Source organism: Cyrtonyx montezumae, unplaced genomic scaffold (assembly GCF_038088225.1).
Source record: "Cyrtonyx montezumae isolate F1298 unplaced genomic scaffold, pur_monq_1.0 scaffold_24, whole genome shotgun sequence".
Taxonomy (NCBI): Eukaryota; Metazoa; Chordata; class Aves; order Galliformes; family Odontophoridae; genus Cyrtonyx; species Cyrtonyx montezumae.
In genome coordinates this window covers 3,026,378-3,043,018 of record NW_027071981.1, presented here as the reverse complement: position 1 = coordinate 3,043,018, position 16,641 = coordinate 3,026,378, and the positions used below count along the sequence as shown (strand labels likewise).

The 16,641-nt window shown below is 53.4% G+C and overlaps 3 protein-coding genes across 3 annotated transcripts in view; 1 reads left to right on the top strand and 2 right to left on the bottom strand.

Moving 5' to 3' along the window:
• The window catches only part of ANAPC1 (anaphase promoting complex subunit 1), a 274,849-nt gene that overhangs the window by 77,590 nt on the left and 180,618 nt on the right, over nt 1-16,641 (top strand). The window lies entirely within an intron of this gene.
• THBD (thrombomodulin) lies at nt 1,299-3,067 on the bottom strand. The gene has a single exon (XM_065739482.1). The coding sequence runs from the start codon at nt 3,058-3,060 to the stop codon at nt 1,423-1,425; it is 1,638 nt and encodes a 545-aa protein (XP_065595554.1). The 5' UTR covers nt 3,061-3,067; the 3' UTR covers nt 1,299-1,422.
• CD93 (CD93 molecule) lies at nt 7,794-11,775 on the bottom strand. The gene has a single exon (XM_065739481.1). It carries the CDS (start codon nt 11,383-11,385, stop codon nt 9,724-9,726), a length of 1,662 nt encoding a protein of 553 aa, XP_065595553.1. The 5' UTR covers nt 11,386-11,775; the 3' UTR covers nt 7,794-9,723.

Genomic DNA, 16,641 nt, shown 5'->3' with positions numbered 1-16,641 from the left:
CACGTGCTGCCCCAGGGGACATGAGGTCACCAGCACGGCACGGCCCAGTCACTGCTTCTGCTTGGGACCTTGCCAGGGCTCCACCAGAGGTTCCCACCAGCTGATCCCTATCCAGGCAAAAAAAGGAGTTCTTAGCAGGTGCCCAGGAGCCTTGAGCCTTAGGAAAAACTTTCCACGAGGGTGCACATACTTAGAAACCCTAGACCCCCTCCCCAAATTTGCAGGCAGAGGGACTGAACCGACGCTTTGCAGCAGTAAGGCTGCTCGCCGTGCTGCAGGGACTTGGAGCACAGCCGTGGGAACTGACAAGCAGCCCTGGAGCTGCACCGAGCAGCGTGAAGTCAGCCACTTCCAGCTTGTTTGGGTTCAGCGTCGTCCTTTTCATGTTAGTTCCCTTCTCCGCTATTTCTGGCTCATTCATTCTATTTTAATGCCGCCGGAGAAGGGCATGCTTTCAGCCCAGCTCTCTGCTAACCCACAGCTCTGCTTTGCTTCAGGGAGCATGCGAGCCACGGCAAAGGACCGAGAGAAATAGGGGGGGTGGGGGGGGGTCAGGCTGCAAGGAGGGCAGGAAGAACAGCTCGTTCGCAGGTTTCTACAAATCAGACGGTAAAAGCTTTATTGGTGTGCACACAACGTCGCGAGGTGACCGCGCGTGGCGTAGGGTATATTTCCAATAAATAAATAAGTATTTACACGTGTGCTGGGTGTATAAAACAGTGGGTTCAACCATTTACAATGAGGAAAGCGACCACCGGGAGCTGGCATTCATCTCGGGGTCTGGGGGGCACAGATATCCATCAGCTCTGAGCCCCAAATCCCATCCAGCTGGGCACTGTGGTAGCTGCCCCTGCTTGGGCACGGACCCTCAGCACTGACACCCCGGGGTGCTGTTTCAGGGATTTCCCCCCCCTCACCTCCAACTCCTTCTTTCCCCCCTCCAGCCTGCTCCTGCAAAGCAAGCAGCAAGGTTTGGAGCCCAAACACCACCAGGAAGTTTTTTTTTTTATCAACTTCTACAGAAACTAAACTCAGCCCTGGATGACAAATTAAAAGGGGAAAACAAACCAACAGCCAAACACAAAGAAAAAAAAGAAAAAAAAAAGCCACGAGGAAAAAGGCACAGTGTCACCAGCACTGAAAATGCCCTTCCTACAAAAGACCCCAGAGCTCCTGGAATCTCTGTCTCACCCCCAAACTGTACCCAAGTGGTGGGATAGAAATCAGCCCCTCAGCCCCACCACGGTGCTGCTCTGCAGGGCTCCCTGCGCTGTTGGCAATCTGAGTGCCAGAGTCCGAGCACACAGGGAGGGCAACACCGATGAGACAAAGTGCTTCCCCCGTTTTCCCTTTACAAAACCAAGGGGTTTACAACCTAAATGTTACCCACTTCCATCCGCCTCCCACTCGTTGTTGAGCTCCCTACAGTTTCTGGCTGGTGGACACGTGCTGGAGCCCCATCTCCTTCTCGCGGGGGCTGCCACACTTGTACTCCATAGAGCTGGGGGGATGGCAGCGCTTCCTCGCCAGGTGGTAACCGATGGCCAACAGCACCAGTGCCGCGCACAGCACACCCACCGTGATGCCCACCAGCACCCCAGGGTGCAGGTGCTCTGCTTTGGGTGGGACAAGGCTGGGGACGGGCAGGGTCGGGTCAGAGTCTCCTGAGTACTCATCCACGCTGTCCTCCAGCAAATGGGGTCGGCAGTGGTTGGTGTCAAAGAGCACGTAGCCGGGTTGGCAGTGGCAGACGTAGCTGCCAGGCGTGTTGTTGCAGTAGTGCTCGCAGTAGTTGTTCTCGCACTCATCGATGTCGACGCAGAGCGTGACGCCGTCGGGCAGGTGGTCGGTCACAAAGCCGTTGGGGCACTCGCAGGAGAGGCCGCTGAAGTCACACTCGGCCAGGCACACGCCGTTCTCGCACTGCCGCACGCACTGGTTGGGATTCTTCAGGTCCACAACGTAGCCGTCGTGGCAGCTGCATCGGAAACCGTCGGGCAAGTCCTCACAGATGTGGTCGCAGGGCCCCATACCGCAGCTGGAGACGGGCATGCAGTGCCCTTCCACCATCTCGTAGCCACGGTGGCAGTGGCACTCAAAGCCTCCCTCGGTGTTGTGGCAGACCTGATCGCACACCTTGGGCACCTTTTTGCAGTCGTCCACGTCGTGGCAGCTGCTGCCGTCGGGGCCCAGCCAGTAGCCCTCGGAGCACATGCAGTGGAAGCGCTCGCCGTCGGGCACGCAGTGGTGGTGGCAGGGAGCATCGGCGCACGGCGACACGCAGCCGCGCCCGTCGGGGCCCAGGTTCTTGACGGCGGGGCAGACGCAGCGCGGAGCCCCGTCCAGCTCATCGCAGCTCCCCTCGCAGCCGCCGTTGGCCAGGCTGCAGGGCCAGGCGCCCGGCTCGGAGCGGCCCCAGCGCATTTTCTCGCCCGCGGCCGCGGCCTCGCAGCGCAGCCGCAGCCCCAGAGGGGACACGAACGCGGTGGAGCCGGGCGGCAGGACCGCTAAGTCTCTGCTGTCGGCGCCGAAGGGGGTGCGGTAGGTGACGGACGTGCCGTCGGCGGGCGGCAGGCTCTGGCAGCTGTCGGGGTAGTTGTACTCGCAGAGGAAGCCGTCCGCCGGCTCCTCGCACCGCCGCTCCTCCCAGCTCAGCTCCCGCGACACCGCCACGCAGAGCTGCCCGCATCGCCGCCCCGACGGCGCCCAGTTGTCGTAGTCGGTGCGGACGTCTCCGGTCACCCACTGGAAGCCGCGAAGCCGCTGCGCCGGCTCCGTGCAGAGGGTGGGCAGCCGCAAGCCGAGCCACAACCGCCCGCCGCGGTCCCGCAGCAGCAGCCCGATCGCATCCTCCGCCACCGTGGAGCGCACGGTCATCAGGTGGCCGCCGTGCCGCTCGCAGGCCGCGCTGGCCGACGCGAAGGGCCCCGGCGCCCAGAAGACGGCGAAGCAGTCGTGCTCCACGCACTGCGTCCCCGACGGGGCGAGCGGCTCCGGCTCGCCGAGTCCGATCCCCAGCCCCATCGCGGCCAGCAGCAGCGGCAGCGGGAGCCGCCGCATGGCGGGCGGCCGGCGCGGCGAATCTCTGTCATGCCGCCGACCGGGGCTGCCGCTTTATAGAGCTCCGGCCGCAGGAAGGAAGCGCCTCCGGGGACGGGCCGCCGCCGGGCCGGGAGGGATTGCGGCGGGGGCGGCTCCGGCGCGGAGGAAATCCCCGCGAGTCCGGGAGGTGCCGCTTGCTGGGCCGGGCCCGGCCGGGCGTGCCCGCTGTGGGGAGGGGGGAGAGGCGGCCGCCCCTTCGGGGATGCGGGAGGGAAGGGGAGGGGGAAGGAGAGGTGAGGAGGGGGAGAGTTGTGTGGAGAGTGGAAAGGAAGGAGGCGGGGAGAGGGGAGGGGGAGAGAGAAGAAAAACAGTAAAAGAGTAGAGATTTTTTTTTTTTTTTTAATTTTCTTGTAAAGGAGGGAAATGAGAACATAAATAAAAATTAGGAAAAGAGAGGAGGGGGAGGGGGAGATGCGGACAAACAGAACGGAATGCAATAGCGGGAAAGCTGAGGCTGCCGCAGAACCCCGACGGGTCGGGCAGGGGACAGCAGCGGCGACACGGAGGGCAGGGGGAGGGGGTCCGGGGCTGCTTCCGAGGGGCGACCCCGTGCACCTCGGCAGCCCCAGCTCGGGTAGCGGCTGGCAGCTGGAGCCCTCGGCCCGGCCGTGCCATCCCGGCCGCCGGCGGCAGGTGGCAGCGCCGGGGGAAGGGACGGTGCCTGCGTCGCTTTTTGAGGAGAAACGGAGTTTTTCGTGCAAAAGGGGAAAAGAAATTCCTTAAGCTCCCCGGGGTTTTGCAGCTTTTTGTTAGCGGGGGACTCGGGACGACGCTTCCTTGCACTCGTGGGGGTCAGCGGGGATGAGCGGCAAACCCTTTTGGACTTCCTTGTCAATTTTCGATGATGAGGGACTTGGGGTGAGAGGCCAGAAGAGCTCTCTTGCCACGCTCTGCATGGCAGCAGCTAAGCACGTAACGGGGCTTGAAATTAAAGAAAGTCGTGTGGGCTTGAAATTAAAAACAATCACGTGTCTCTCCCGGGGAAGGAGTGCGAGGCTGCCGCAGCCTGCTCCTGCTTTTATGACAACTTGGCCCCTTCCATGCTTTTATCCTTGCGGGATCCACCTCTCCTATCAGAACATGGCCGAGAGCAAAATAAAAATGAAAAGCAAACATCTAAAGCTTCGCCACTCAAGGAAAAGGGCATTTGACCCTTCTTTTCAATTTAGAGAGGGATGTTTTGGACTTGGAAGGCTCAGCCGCAGCAATTAGCCCTCGGGATCCCCTGCAGAGAAACAAATCCGTGCTGCTTCATTCCACTCCGTGCAAGGAGGTGACTTTATGAAACCCTCCGGCCTGATGTGCCCTCTGCCAGCCCTGAGCGATTCCCATTGCTCCTGGGAGGCTGTGGGCATTTCCTCTGGCTGGGGAAAAAGGGAAAGATGGGGAATTATCATGATGATCATTAATAGTTAGCAGTACTGCTGATAATAGCTCCCCCTGCTTGGTGCCCCAGGGCTACCCTTCATCCCCGCCCCCCCTCCTGCTGCCCCACATCATCCCTCTTCCTATGTGACACGAGTCCCTCGCTCTGACTTCATGGAAAGTTGTCCCTTCAGAAAGGAAGGGCAAGTTACTCATACAGCAGTGAGTTTCTAAAGTAGCTCTGGCCACTGCCAGAAGGAAAGCTGTCACCAGTGCTTGGTAACGCCCATCTTTCTTGGCTTTGAAAGAAGCAAAAAAAAAAAAAAAAAAAGTGGTTCTCCTCAGTTTTTTTCTTAATGTCTTTTTTTTTTTTTTTTTTCCCACTTCTTGTACCTTGATTTCCTTTTCCCCCTCTGTTTTGTTTTGTGTTCAGGAGCAAAAGAGCAAACTTGCAGGGGGAGGTCAGGGGAAAACAACAGGAAAAAAAGAAAGGTGGAATGCAATCCATGAAAAATAAAATAAATAAAAATCCACGTGTTTCGTTTTTAGAAAGATACTGGAGGAACATAAATTTTGCTTCAAGCTGAGCGATATTTTGACATTTTCCAGGAAAAACTTAAACGATCCCAAAACAAAGCTTTCCCCAAAACTGTGAGGTATGGGACCACCATGCAGACGTCCTTGCCCTTGTCTTGCTGGTAGCAGGAGACGTATGAGGCAGAGGACGTGGGATTAATCATGGTTTGACAATGCTTTTCTATTCTGATGATCTTTTCCCCTTGTTGCCCCAAAGCATCCCAGGCGTTTGCTCATATGGCCCTGACAGGCTGAGTCACAGATCGAGAAATGCCTTTCCTGCTGACATGCCACTTTTCTAGATAAAAGTTGATTAATCACATTGCTCTGCAACTTACAGTTATGGCAAGGCTCCTAGAGGCTGTCGGTTGTGATAACAGCACGGAGAGTTCTCATGTTAGTCTGGTCTGAGTCACCCCAAATGCCACCGTCACCCCTCTGCCAGGGGAATGCTGATAGTGGACGTTTGCAATGGGTTTTCTGACCTGTGGTTACGGGGCTGCACGTCATGGATTTTCTTTCATTTGTTGGATTTGGGAAATGGGGACTCCTAATACCAGAATGCTGACGGAGCACTCCAAGTTATGTCAAAAATGAGGGAAGAATTACTGTTGGGAGCAACCCCCCCCCCCTCCCCCCATCTGCTGGGGCCCACAGGAGACCCCAAAAATGAGATGAATTCTCCTCAGTGCGAAGTTGCTTTGATGACCAATCTGGTGGTCTTCTATGATGTAGTGATGGCATTGGTGGACAAAGGAAGGGCAACTGATATGTGTACCTGGACTTGTGCAAGGCCTTCGACATGGCCCTGCACCACATTCTTAAATCTAAGCTGGAGAGAGATGCATTTGAAGGCTGGACTGTTCAGTGGCTAAAGAGGGAGTTCTATGGTCACAGGTTGAGGTCAGTGTCTCTATGCCTGGTATCTCCAGCACAAGAAGGATGTGGAGATGTTGGAGCAGGTCCAGAGGAGGGCCATGAAGATGCTCAGAGGGCTGCAGCAACTCTCCTGCGAAGAAAGGCTGAGGCAGCTGGGCTTGTTCAGCCTGGAGAAGAGAAGAATCTGGGGAGACTTCCTTGCAGCCTTCCAGTACCTGAAGGGAGCTTATAATTGAGGCACTGACACTGCTGCCCAGAGAGCTGTGGGTGCCTCATCCCTGGAGGTGCCCGAGGCCAGGTTGGATGGGCCCTGGGCAGCCTGAGCTGGTTGGGGGCAGCCAGCCCATTTCAGGGGCTGGGGCTGGGGGGGCTTTGAAGTCCTTTCCAACCCAAGCCATTCTATGAGATATTTTTTGATATCTCCCTGCCCTAAGGAAATCTGGGGGAATTAACTAGTTCCATCTGTGAACAATGGTTCGCACATGGCTCAATTTATCGAGGACAGAGAGGTTTGGGGGCTCCTCTGTGCTCAGCTGGACAAAGCTCGCTGGCCTCTGTTTGAGAGATTTGCTTATGCAAGCTCATTAAGCTCTGAACTCCACGAGCTTTCTGTTGAGCCTTGCACCATCCCCAGTGCTTGCACAGCAGCTGGAGTCACTCAAGGAGCATGGTGAGTCCTCAGCCCCATCTCTCCTCCAACACGTTGTCACCAGCGGCGCTCAGATCTGCTTGGCAAGGCATCAACCTTGCTCACCAGCCTTGAATGGGCTTCAGGGAACCAAATGCCAAAAAATATTTACAGAAAATAAAGATAAAAAGAGGAAATGAGCAGACACTTAAAGCATTTGTTTTTGCAGTGTCTGACTTTATGGGATTTGAAGCAAGGCACGTGGTATGTTTGCAGATTACATGGTAACATTACTCAAGATCTTTTCTCTAAATTCTCCTGGCAGAGTCTGTTTCCTCGCAGCACCTTTCTCACAAATGGGAAAAAAAAACATGTTTGGGTGGGGGGGCTGAACTACCACACTGCACTCCTTGTTTTTGACATAGGCACAAAGCCCTTGCAGGGGAAATCCTGCATCCCACGTGCACCACTCACCTTGCACCTGGGTGCTGAGCATCTGCCACAAGTGTCCTTTGCTGGTTGCTTTTTTAAATCATAGTGAAATGCTACTTAAGGAACACAGTGCTGTTAAAGCATGGCGTGAATCTCACTGCGGGGTTGGTGTCGATTTTACAAACAAAAAAAAACCACCGACAAAGCATTCCATTAATATTTTATTGGTGTCTCATCTGAAAAGCAACATACAGTGTTGTTCAGCACGTGGGAACTTTCTTTTAGTTCAAAGGCAGCCAACCAGCTGTAGTGCTGTGTCACTGCTCTGCAGGTGACAAAGCACAACTCAGCACCGACATGCAGGTTTCCCACAGGGTGAGGTGCATCTGGATTCTTGGACCATAAAAACCAAACATTTAACAGTTAAAAAAGCACTTTGAAACATTTGGGATGTGTTGGCTGGCCAGTTCTGCCATCTTGACAGTGAGATGGTTATAGGTTATAGGTTTTAGGACCTGCTTGATGTGTGCAGGTGGAGCCATGATGAGTACCCCCTCTCTCCTAACTGTAAGCCAGAGTGTACTGAGCTGTCTGATCCTGTTCTCCTTGCTTTAGTCCAAGATTTTCCCCCTGGGCCTTGGATAACTGATGAGGACACAACCTGAAATATTCCTGCTGCTTTCATGGCAGGAAAAGAGGGAGATGGGATTATTCAAGTGGTACAGCACCAGGCTGGAGGAAGCACCATCAGGACATAACTCTGCTTGGAAGAGCCACACTAAACCTAGGTGCATATTAGTGCCTTCCTGCTACGTTGGTGATACAGCACATGCCCCAGAACAAACTGAGTGGGCAGCAGAAGTCAAGATCACAGCTTTTATAGAGGGGTTTCTGGAATGAACAACTCCCAGGTTTTTTGCCTGCTCTGAGTCGGCTCATACGCTTCTTTTTCCCATTTTCAGAGTGGAATTGAAGTGCTGTGCCGAACAATTAAATGATACCATAATAGGAAAAACGTGGCAGAAAAAACTCCTGAGACTATTACTGTTTTGAAAACGCCTTGGCTTTTGAACCAGCAAACTGAGCAGCCCTGAGCTGGGGGCACATCACTGTGACTGCTCCTTCCCCATACAGACCCTAAGACAGCGCAGACCGACTGTGCAGGCTTTGTGCAATGTATGTAGGTTATCCCACTGATTTGGGTGAGATTATTCATCTGCCTAATTTATTCATGTATTCAGAAAGCTCTGCTGGCTTGTTGTCATAACAAAGACGCGCTATGAATTTGCTGCAGGACTTCCAAGAACGCCACTGCTGCATTCACTGCCACTCCAAACCACTGCAAGGAGAAAAGGAAGCACAGGCAGGACATTAAAAAAACATTTCTATCAGCTAGGAGCTACACTTTCCTGTTTTGTTTTGTTTTACAATGGAGGAATGAAGAAGAAAGAACAGCAGGAAAGGGGTTTCTTCCACACACGGAAGAACAGGATGCAGGTCACTGCCCACAGCAAAATCCTTTGTGTTCAGTTCCCATTTCTGATGCCATTAAGCCTCAAGTATACAATAAGAACAGCAGAATCTTCAGGAAACCAGTGTACCCTTCAAATGAATGCAGGCCGTGAGCTGCCTCCTTGCTGCTGGGGTGAAAGGTGCTTGCTTGCATCGGGGCAGTCAGGATGCAGCGCAGTCGGGGGTGCTCCCATTTCTCTGCATGCCAGCAGCTCCATCTCTCTGCTGCTCCCCAGCAATACAAACCCAGAGGGAAATGCCTCTTCCCTCCACTTTGCAGGACCGAGCCTGAGATGGGGGAGCAATTTCACCTTGAGCGAGCATTTGCTTTGAAGGGTGTTTTGAGGTTTTATACGGTAGTTAGCAAGGACAACATCCAGTGCATTGTTTACAGGGGTGGGTGGGAAAAACGTTCAGCCCAGACCCCACACAAGCTTATCTCCAGCAGTCCTGAACCCCGACCACCCCTACAGCTCCTGCTCCACTGGAGGATCTTTCTGCTGCTAAAATGCTTATTCTATGGCTTCTGTAATGACATCTAAAAGGCAGCAACAGCAGCAATACCAACAGTGAGGGCTAGCTGCTTGTGGCTGCAGCTAGTGGCTCTTGTCGCAGTGAAACACTTCAATATGTGAACCTCATTTCACTGAGAACAAGGGGAACATGGGGGTCGAACAGCAGATTGCAAGATGCAGTGTAGGTAAGGAGAGGGGCACAGTCATATTTTCTTTCTGGAATGCCAAGAGGTTGGGGGGGGGTGAGCAGGGAAATTGCTGCTTTGGCAGCTCCACATTTTAAATCCGAGAAGTGGAGACCAAATGACAGATGAAATTAATCTTAGGATTAATCTTAGGAAGCCAAATCAATACTCTCTTTTGCTGCTTCCAAGTCCGGCAAGGTTTTGCAGAGCTGAGGAGCAACTCAGGCAGGGAACCCCCACCCCATTCCATCTCGGCCTCTCTGCTCCTTCCCCATTAACTCTTCATTTTGGGAAGCAGAGGTTTATACATTTCAACTAACACTCTCGGCATGATTTGGGCTGCCTTCATATCTGCACACCCAACACTTTCATCTGCCTTAGGGTTTGGGATCGGATCCCTCTTTGCCCGAAGCCCCAAGACAGGTTCTTAGACATGAAGGCATGCAAAAATCACCTCGGATAGAATAGCACCCACCCCCCCCCTTCCACTTGGATTTGCTTTGTTTGCAGCCCTGCAGCACGGGCACTGTTACCTGCGCTCACTGCCTGCCCTGCTGCGGCTCTCGGGCTGCTCGGGCACCCAGCAGTAGTTGTCCGCCGCGCTTTTGGCTTTCTGTTTCTCCTGCCTGGCTGCCCTCTTCCTGCAAGCCAGCAGGGCCAGGGCAAAGGCCAGCAGCAGCAGGATGGCCACCAGGCTGCCCAGAATGTAGTAGAGGAGCAGCCGGGGGCCATCAGCGCCGTGCTCGGGGCTGTGCTCTGACCCCACCACCGTGGGGGCTGGTGGTGTCAACCCACTGGGAATGGCTGGAGGGCCGGGTGTGCCCACGGTCCATGCAGTGCTGGTGGTCTGGAGGATGGTGGTGGTCCCCATGGTGTCCACCAGCTGCTCTCCAGTGGTGGGTGTGGCGAGGCAGCTGTATCCATCCTCCTGCAGGAAGAAACCGGGTGGGCAGATGCACTTGAAGCTGCCGGGGAGGTTGTGGCATAGCCCGGGGCAGGGGTCCCGCAGGCACTCGTCCACATCCACGCAGGCATCGCTGCCAGGTTGCTGCTGGTAACCAGCCCTGCAGATGCAGCGGAAGGAGCCAGGGATGTTGATACAAAGCTGGGGGCACGCGTCAGGCCGGGTGCACTCATCCTCATCGCGGCAGTCATGGCCTCCTGGCCCTGCGGGTTGGTAGCCGGGCTGGCAGGAGCAGAAGAAGCTGCCGGCCGTGTTGTGGCACTCGTGCTTGCAGGGCTCCTCCAGGCACTCATCAACATCCACGCAGTGGTAGCCATCGGGTGCCAGGAGGTAGCCAACCTCGCAGATGCATTCAAAGCCTCCGGGCAGGGGCTGGCAAGCCCCCTGGCAGGGGTTGGAATGGCAGGCATCCTCGGGCAGGCAGGAGGTCATGTCAGGGCCCAGCACGTAGCCGGGCTGGCAGGCGCAGCGTGACGGCTGCCCAGGTGCCTCCAGGCACCGCTGCTGGCAGCCTCCATTGCTGTGGGCGCAGGTGTTGGGGCAGAGGGGTCCAGGAGGGTGCCAGGCGAAATCGTCCCCCTCCAGCTGCCCCTTGCAGACGGAGAAGGCTGGGCTCTCAGACCCCTCGCAGACCACCTCCGCCAGAGTGCCAAATGGAGCGGCCATCAGCGTGGGGCTGCGCACCCTGAAGGGCGTCTCATAGCTGACCCGGCCGGGCCCCCCGAGCCGCAGGGGCCCACACATCCCACGAAAGCTGAATTTGCAGAGGAAGGCAGGCAGAATGGCACGGCACGGCCGGTCGATCCAGCCCGGAGGTCCGTGGGGGCCAGCAGGCCGCAGGGCGACGCAACGGGTGCTGAGGCAGGTGACATGGGGCTCAGCCAGCCATGCTGAGTAGTTGCTGGGCTCCCCGCTGGACGCCCAGGCAAAACCCCGCAGCGGCTCCTGCGGCTGCACGCAACGGCCACGCTCCAACCTTAGCCCGATCCAGGCCGAGGTGGCCATGCTGGCTTCCAGCAGCCTCTCCAGTCTCTCGGCTTCGTCCCTGCTGCCTGCCGGAGCCAGGTTGCCGCCGTCGTGCTGGCAGCGTTCTTGGGCAGCATTCCAGCCCAGCTCGGCGCGGTGCAGCGTGTAGCAGGCGGTGTCAGCACAGAGCACCTCGGCGTCCTCGCCTCGTGCCACCACCATCAGTAGCGTCAGCAGCTGCAGCAGCAGGGCCGCGGCCATCCCGCCGGCTGGATGGATGGACGGACACTGCCTCACATCCCCTTGGCCCGCCGAGCTCACCCCACGCGCATCCTGTGCTGCCGGGGCTCCTATTTATCGGCGGAGGCTGCTGCTTCCTGTAGCGTGTTGGTGGCGGGCGGGATGTTTGCCTCTTGTTTCTTCCCTTCTCTCCTGGTGAGGCAGGCTGCTGGTTCCCATTTCAGGCGTTTTGCTGCAGAAGTGCTTTCTTTATTTTGGCTGGGGCTGTTTTTCTGTACGAGAAATCAGCCTGCGTCCTGCTTTTTTTTTTTTTTTTTCATGGTTTGGAGGGCTAGCTCTGCTCGCCCACCCTGTCTTTCCAAATCCCTAATAGGGCCTTGTAGCTCTCAAGCACATGTTGCTGAAAATGGGGACAAAAACAAACACGACAAGCCGTGGGATCCCTCGCCGTCCGCCTATGAAAGAGACGGAATATTTGGCATGGCGTCCAGTGCACAGAAACTGCATTTTCAGCGCACTTTTCCCCTCTTGGTGTGCTTTAAATAGCTGGACGAGCCCTGGAATAGGAGCTGGGTCGTGAGAACCTCCAGGCTGCCAGGAGGGAGCTGAGCCCATTGAAGCACCGCCACAGCCTTGGCCCCATCCAAATAGCTCCTCACCTGACCCCAATCCCAGTGCAGGGCAGTCCGCTGGGTTACGTTGGGTTCCAGGGCAAAGATGTGAACACAGTGGGCTGTGATGTTTAAACAAACACATCACAGCTACTTATTTGTTTATTTTTACTGCAAACTGTCCTTTTAAAGCTGATTCCTGCCAGTTAGAGCAGTGTTTGCAGTGAGGTCAAGTTGGCGACAGTATTACAGGCGGTGTGGGTGAGTAATAGTCCGTCCTGAAGAGCTGCACAAAAGCCTCTCCAGATATAACGCTCCTCTTGCTTTTCATTCACTGTTTGGATGGAGATGAACAGGCTGGAGAGCCTCACGACACCAAGCAACATGGGACAGCTCATATGCCCAATCATCAAAGGTCTGGTATGTGAGAGGGTGGGAGAACAACAGAGCCAAGTGCTAATGAGGAGCACAGTGTCCTGACACACCACGGGGCTGCCATGGGATGCGAGGAAAGAGGAGTGATGAGCAGAGCTGGGATGAGGAACAGCTGCAGTTGTTCCTGCCACCTCCACCTGGATGAAGGGGCATCTCATGCGCCTCCACTGGGGCTAAAGAGCTGTGGGGTCTGAGCGATCCAGGCTCCATTTCCATTTATACCCTAAATACTCAAGTTTCTGAAACCTAAAAACTGGATTTCTGTTTTCATTCCCCAGACTTGCCCTTCAGCCCCTAAAGAGAAGGCAGGAGGTGCAACCCTTTTGCCAGCATCCCATGAAATGCACTTTGGCCAGCTGTGGGATGGTGTTACCTGCCTGCTCTGATCAAAGGAGAAGTGTTGCTTTGGGAAAGCAGAGGTGTCATTTCACAGCTAGCACTTGCAAGCCATGGAGAGTTCTGGTTCGGTGACAAAACTACAGCACTGGCGTGGAAGGAGAAAATGCTTTGATGCCATCTAGAATTCTTTTTATTCAAAATTTCCTACTGGAAGAAATGGGAAGAATTCTCTTTTATATGTTAAAAAATAACAGTGCTCAACACAAAAGCATTTCCTTTCTGTTACCCCAGAACTTATCTTTACTTCTGTGAAAACACTGCCAGCTGACACAGCCTAATGAACTGAGTACTCACTCTACCATGTATTTCGGTCGACCCATACAAGCATTTTTGTCAAAGTTCCACAGTCAAAAAATGGCTGGTTCTCAGCCTCAGCTCCTTTGAACTCTTTCCAGTGGGGGTTATGGACAAAACCAACAGTAGTTGGATGTGTAACGAGAAGTGATGTGTAAGAGGTCACCCCAGCTGCTTGATCAGTTGCTGGTGATATTTTTCCTTATGTCACACACGAGGTCTAATGGAGTCTAAGATGTGGCAGTCAGGGTCCGTGTGCAGTGGATGAGACTGCAGTGTCAGATCCTTGCCTTTCATTTGCAAGAATACAGGTAACAAATTTTTCCACTGGCTTTTTATTTTGAAGTAAACTTTTGGTTTTTGCTGCTAGAGCTGTTAACAGGCTGGTTGCAATTTCATGGACAGGAAGCTCCCCCTCCCTGCACTTTTCAGTGAGATCTTCATCTGCAAAGCTTATGTTAATGTTTTTGCCTACAGATTTGGCAAGAGAGTAGGTTTTGGTAACTTAAAAACACATCATGCTCCTATTGCTTTTATTAGATACATCATGCTTATTATTATTTTTTCTTGGATGGGCTGGTGTTCCTATTTGAAAAGCAAGAAGGTTCTAAATTAAAGGGGATTGAATTCTCAACCCCTGTGAACAAGTCTATAAACCCCTGTCTGGGCTGCATATCAAAACCAAATTATCTTCTTCGAGACCAGAAATGCTGCCCAAAGGCATACTGCAAATAAATATAACAAGGAACTTGGTTAAAAAACATTTCTCAGGGGCCAAAGAAGGAAATGTATACGGAGTGCCTGACATCACCACCAAGTGTTTGTGCAGAAGGCTCAAGGCTAGGACAAAGGAAAAATGGCCCAGGGGGTGGGGGGACACCTGCACAAATAGCTGCTGAGAAGAATAGGAGGAACTGGGTTTCCTCTGGGACCCCAAGGACGAGCAAGAGCGGGGCCTCACCTCCCTGATGCTGCAGGGATGGACACTGTTTGTCAGTGCAAGAGGCTGGGGTGAGATGTTGTGTGCTGCAGCTGGGCCAGCTCCCAGAGATGGTTTAGATGGTTTTATATGGCCTCCTCCATGGCTCCCAATAACATCTGATTGGATTAGTGTGCTGTAAGGACAGGAACCTCCACATCAGATCTTTATCATCTGCTTTTAAAGTTGGAAAATCTTACTGACTGGGATGTTTTCCAGTTGAACGTTTCCGAGGATGATGCCTAGTGGCTGGAATTAGTGAAGCTGCAATAAAAATGACTACCAGGGAAAGGACACTGATTCATTTAGTTTCTAGCTATCATCTGAATTACATTTATAACTAGAATGGGTTGCGTGCCTGGCAGCCAGGTGGAAAAGAAAAGTGGTTTTTGACAAGGTTCCCATAGAATGGACAGCTCCCCAAACCAGCATCTCCTGATTGTTTCTACGGCAGTCTGTCCCACTCCATCTGTCCAGTGGTACGTTGTCTTTCTGCTGAAATGTTAGGACATCACAGGGAAAAAAAATAGCAGCAGCTCCCTCCTGTCCTGCCTTGTGAAAGGCTGGGCTGTTTGTCATGGAGGGATGGTCTCCCTGTTTTATTCCCTTCCTATTTTAGGCTCTGAGATTGAGGGACAGCTTTGCACTTGTTCTGGAAGGCTGTTTCTCAGTTACACGGGGACTCTCAAAATGTGAATTCTTCATGCCATGGTGTGCTGCTGCTTTACTTGCTCAGCACCCCCAAAAATTTCTGACCCCAATCCATGGAGCTGTGGGTCTCCTTGCCCTCCCTCCTCCAGCTCCTCCCAGACAGCAGCAGCAGGAGCTGGTGCACGTGGTGCAATGCATCAGCCAAGCTGCCAGAAGCCCTGGGGTTGTTTAAAAAACCTGGAAGGAAGTAGAGAAGCAAGCAACTTTGAATACAAGGGGGAAAAAACAACAACAAATAAAAGACACTTCCAAAACTCAGTGTAAGAGGACAGCTCAGTGACCATGCCCAGAAAGGCTTTGCAAACATATGAGCACACACACGTTGTGATATCACACACACGAGCATGCCTATCTATATATGAGTATTATTTTCTTATTTTTTGATTTGGAGGATTGGCAATTCATGACCAATGGCATTTCATTCCATCCCTTTTACTATTTTTATCAACAAGTGCTTATATGAATGTTTTTAAGAAAAGCAAAGGAAAACATACAATCTTTGGTGGTAATTGAGAGTTGTTTTCCTACGCCCTTCCTCCAGTGCTGTGTGACTGCAGAGCCGCAGGGATGTGACCACCCTCGAAGGTGATGCATGCAGGCAGACGCACATCTGGCTGTGCAAACACAACAGCTGCAGGATCAGGATGCCCCCAGGTAGTGAGGGCTGTGAACACACTGCTATCAGCAGCTCATGTGAAAGGCAGCCCCATAGGGGTGTGCTTCCTGCTGCCTCCAGCCTCCATCTGTCCAGCCGAGAAGAAACAGCACATGGCATCATGTCTTGCTCTAAGCTCCTCTTTGTCCTCTGTTTTTGCCTTTGTGCTGCAGGCAATGCTTACCATCCAGCACTGACGCAGGGAATGTTTGTGCTGGGGTGGGGATGCTCCAAACCTAAACACGTGTGTTGGCAGGAAAATGGCTTGGCATCATTTCAATGGATGGAGAGCGTGAGGCTGGCTCCCATGTCCTGTAAAGCTCATGGGATTTTCCACAGCCTTCTGCTTGGGAATGGAGCTGCTCATGGGCCAAGCGAACCATGGGTGTGGAGAAAATGCAGCTGCCTTGCAGCCTGTTCCCTGGCTGAGGACTGCTCTGACAAAGAAAAAAAGGGTCCTCTTCCTGCTTCAATAGACAAAGGAAGAGCAACTGAAGTTATCTACCTGGACTTGTGCAAAGCCTTTACAAGGTCCCACACCACATCCTTATCCCTAAGTTGGCAAGAGATGGATTTGAAAGCTGGAGTATAGGTAGATAAAAAGTTAGTTGGATGGTCACAGCCAGAAGGTTGTGGTTGATGTCTCCACATCCAGGTAGAATCCGGGCATAAGTGGTGTCCCCCAGGGATCTGTCTTGGGACCGGTGCTCTTCAACATTTTTACCTCCACAAAACAGCCCAGCGAATCCCATATCCAGATAACACTGATACCATGTGAACACCTACATAAATGGTCCTCCTTCATCCCAAGGCAGTGCTAACAAACCTTCGGAGTTTCAAACAAACAAAACAAACTAAAAAACCCCAAAGAAACTCCACCAGAAGTAATTAGTTTCTGTGATGCAGAGAGTGTTTGAGTTACTGCTGCAAGCACATCTTTTAATTTTTGCTTCCAAAAGTGGTGAGTTTTGTGGGTTTTCTTTTCTGGGCTGATTTCCTACAGGCAGTACCTGCACAATTTGGGTTTCCCAGCAAGGAGCCCTCCACTGGCCAGCCATGCCTGCCTCACTAATGAAACCAGAGGAAATGATGCTTTTCCTAACAGCTCGAGACACCTCCAGTCCTGCCAAGCAGAAAACTCTCCTCCCACCAGCAGTCCAAGTGAGGAGCTGTGTGTTGTCTCCCTGGAAATG

Bases quoted from the DNA above. Each gene is read 5' to 3' on its own strand.
- THBD (XM_065739482.1), bottom strand. From the start codon at position 3,060: ATGCGGCGGCTCCCGCTGCCGCTGCTGCTGGCCGCGATGGGGCTGGGG.
- CD93 (XM_065739481.1), bottom strand. From the start codon at position 11,385: ATGGCCGCGGCCCTGCTGCTGCAGCTGCTGACGCTACTGATGGTGGTG.